The sequence below is a fragment of the Hyposmocoma kahamanoa genome, unplaced genomic scaffold (genome assembly GCF_003589595.1).
Source record: "Hyposmocoma kahamanoa isolate Upper Pololo Valley unplaced genomic scaffold, ASM358959v1 63, whole genome shotgun sequence".
Taxonomy (NCBI): domain Eukaryota; kingdom Metazoa; phylum Arthropoda; class Insecta; order Lepidoptera; family Cosmopterigidae; genus Hyposmocoma; species Hyposmocoma kahamanoa.
Genome location: NW_020653851.1, coordinates 3,988,185 through 3,990,095, shown reverse-complemented (window position 1 = coordinate 3,990,095; position 1,911 = coordinate 3,988,185). Strand labels below are relative to the sequence as shown.

General features: G+C 32.9%; 1 protein-coding gene across 1 annotated transcript in view; it reads right to left on the bottom strand.

Annotated features, from left to right (window-relative positions):
- Nucleotides 1-327: 327 nt before the first annotated feature.
- Nucleotides 328-1,911, bottom strand: part of LOC113230091 — a 91,722-nt gene continuing 90,138 nt past the window's right edge. The window contains exon 8 of the mRNA XM_026463846.1: nt 328-1,089. Within this exon, the coding sequence (XP_026319631.1) occupies nt 796-1,089 (294 nt within the window). The 3' untranslated portion in view covers nt 328-795. The remainder of the gene's footprint in view (nt 1,090-1,911) is intronic.

The following is a 1,911-nucleotide window of genomic DNA, read 5'->3' as shown; positions in this document are numbered from 1 at the left end:
ACCGTGAATGGAAGGTTCCTAAATTCGTTAAAAATATGATTAATTACTGTGCTGCGTCATTCCAAGAGAATATTCGATCAATTTATAAACGAAATAGATATTTATTTAGAATATTTTTTTTAGAAAATACATATTTAATAATAAGCTTATAAAGTAATTTGTTCGTAAAATTAACACTTAAACACCTTTAACATGGCACATGCTTGACTATAATACAAATATCACTATTTCACATAACGTCGCCTTCTGGTGAAAACCTCGTATACGCGTTTTCACATAGTTCGTTTTTACTGATTTTTATTGAAGAAAAACTTACAAACTTCTTGCTCAAATATATTATTAAAGTAATATAGTGGGTATAATTTAGCTAATTAAAATGCTAACTACAAATATTATTGCGTTTACTACATTTTACACCACATTTTTAACTTCGTCCTGAAATATTACATAGAAGTCACATACGAGGCATTCACTCTTAAGACGACGACAAAGCTCATACATTTTGTAAGGCAAGTTTAATATTTAATAATCCTAACTAATAACGTTAATATTACATAAAAATAAGATCTAAGAATTAGTAGAGACAACAGTTTACAAAAAAATACTACGCACGGGAATATTCCCTTCAGTAAAATAGATATGGAATTATTCCAAGAAAATTCTAGAAAATGTTTCTTTAATTAAGAACATCCTAATCCTTGCTGTTGTACTGGCTAACAAGACTGTAGAGTGTAGTTGACAAAAAAGAAAAGGAAACTGAATTTGTATTTCAGATTCTTGTTTTCTTTATTCAAATTAGAGTTCCATGCTCTCGTTGGGATCTTCTGCGTCGGCTAATTTCACAAGACCTATAAAACTCTTCTCTGGTTGCATTATGGAATGCCTGTCGCCTCCTGTATTCCGTACTGCTAATTTATCTCCAGCTTTTAAGAACAAAGCGGCAGCAGAGAAGCAAGAATTAGGCTTGTCCATTGGATCGATAGAGTGCGAAGACTGCGCGCATTGAAGTAAAGTCTCCCTGCCTTCGATTTCACTATTGGTTCGGTGCAAAACCCATGAAATAACATCGTGCGAATCCAGGTAGTAAATCTGCGGAAGAAATTAAAGTTTGCGAGTTAGCTGTGAGTTACAAAACGACTTCAGTTTTATGTGTTAGTTAATTTTAGCGATTAGTATCAAGAAACATTCATATTTTTTTGGTTCTCGGATTCAATATTCAATATTTACGATTTATCGTTCTTGTTTAAGTACAGTCAAATAATTAGGTTCAGAACGTTAATATTAATTGCAAAGCAGACTTTAAAAAAAATATGTTCTATAAACACAAAAAACTATTCCTTCGAACCAGCGCCTTCAGAATACCGTACTTGACGCTCTACCAACTGAGCTACGGAACGAATCGGGAGACCTTACGAATTTTCTATGTACTAGTTGTTAGATGTTGTTTTTTTAACGCCTTTTGTCCGTAGCGCTGTCGTGAGAAATCTATGAAAGTGTATTTTAAGTAGAAGAGAATTTCACAAAAAAACAATTTAATATTAAGGTAGTAAAACATCGTGATATTCAGTTAACTTCATCTAGAAAGAGGGTGGTAGTTTATTACGTAGTATACAAAACTACTCGCAACTGGCTAGACGCAACTTGACTAAGTAATTTTACACCCAATTAGCGAATAACGGCAGAGAGTGTTAAATAGGATCGTGCTCAATTCATTACACTGCTATCAGAATTTAAGCCGTAATTATCTTAGTGGTACATATATGATTACGCTGTTACGTAAGAGGCAATAATGTTTGATGCTCAAATTTTGAATTGGTTCTAATATATTAGAGCCCCTTATGAAAGAGTTCGTTAAGGTGAAGTGTAATCACCATACCTACATTATATATACCATATTTCTGTCACCAAGCA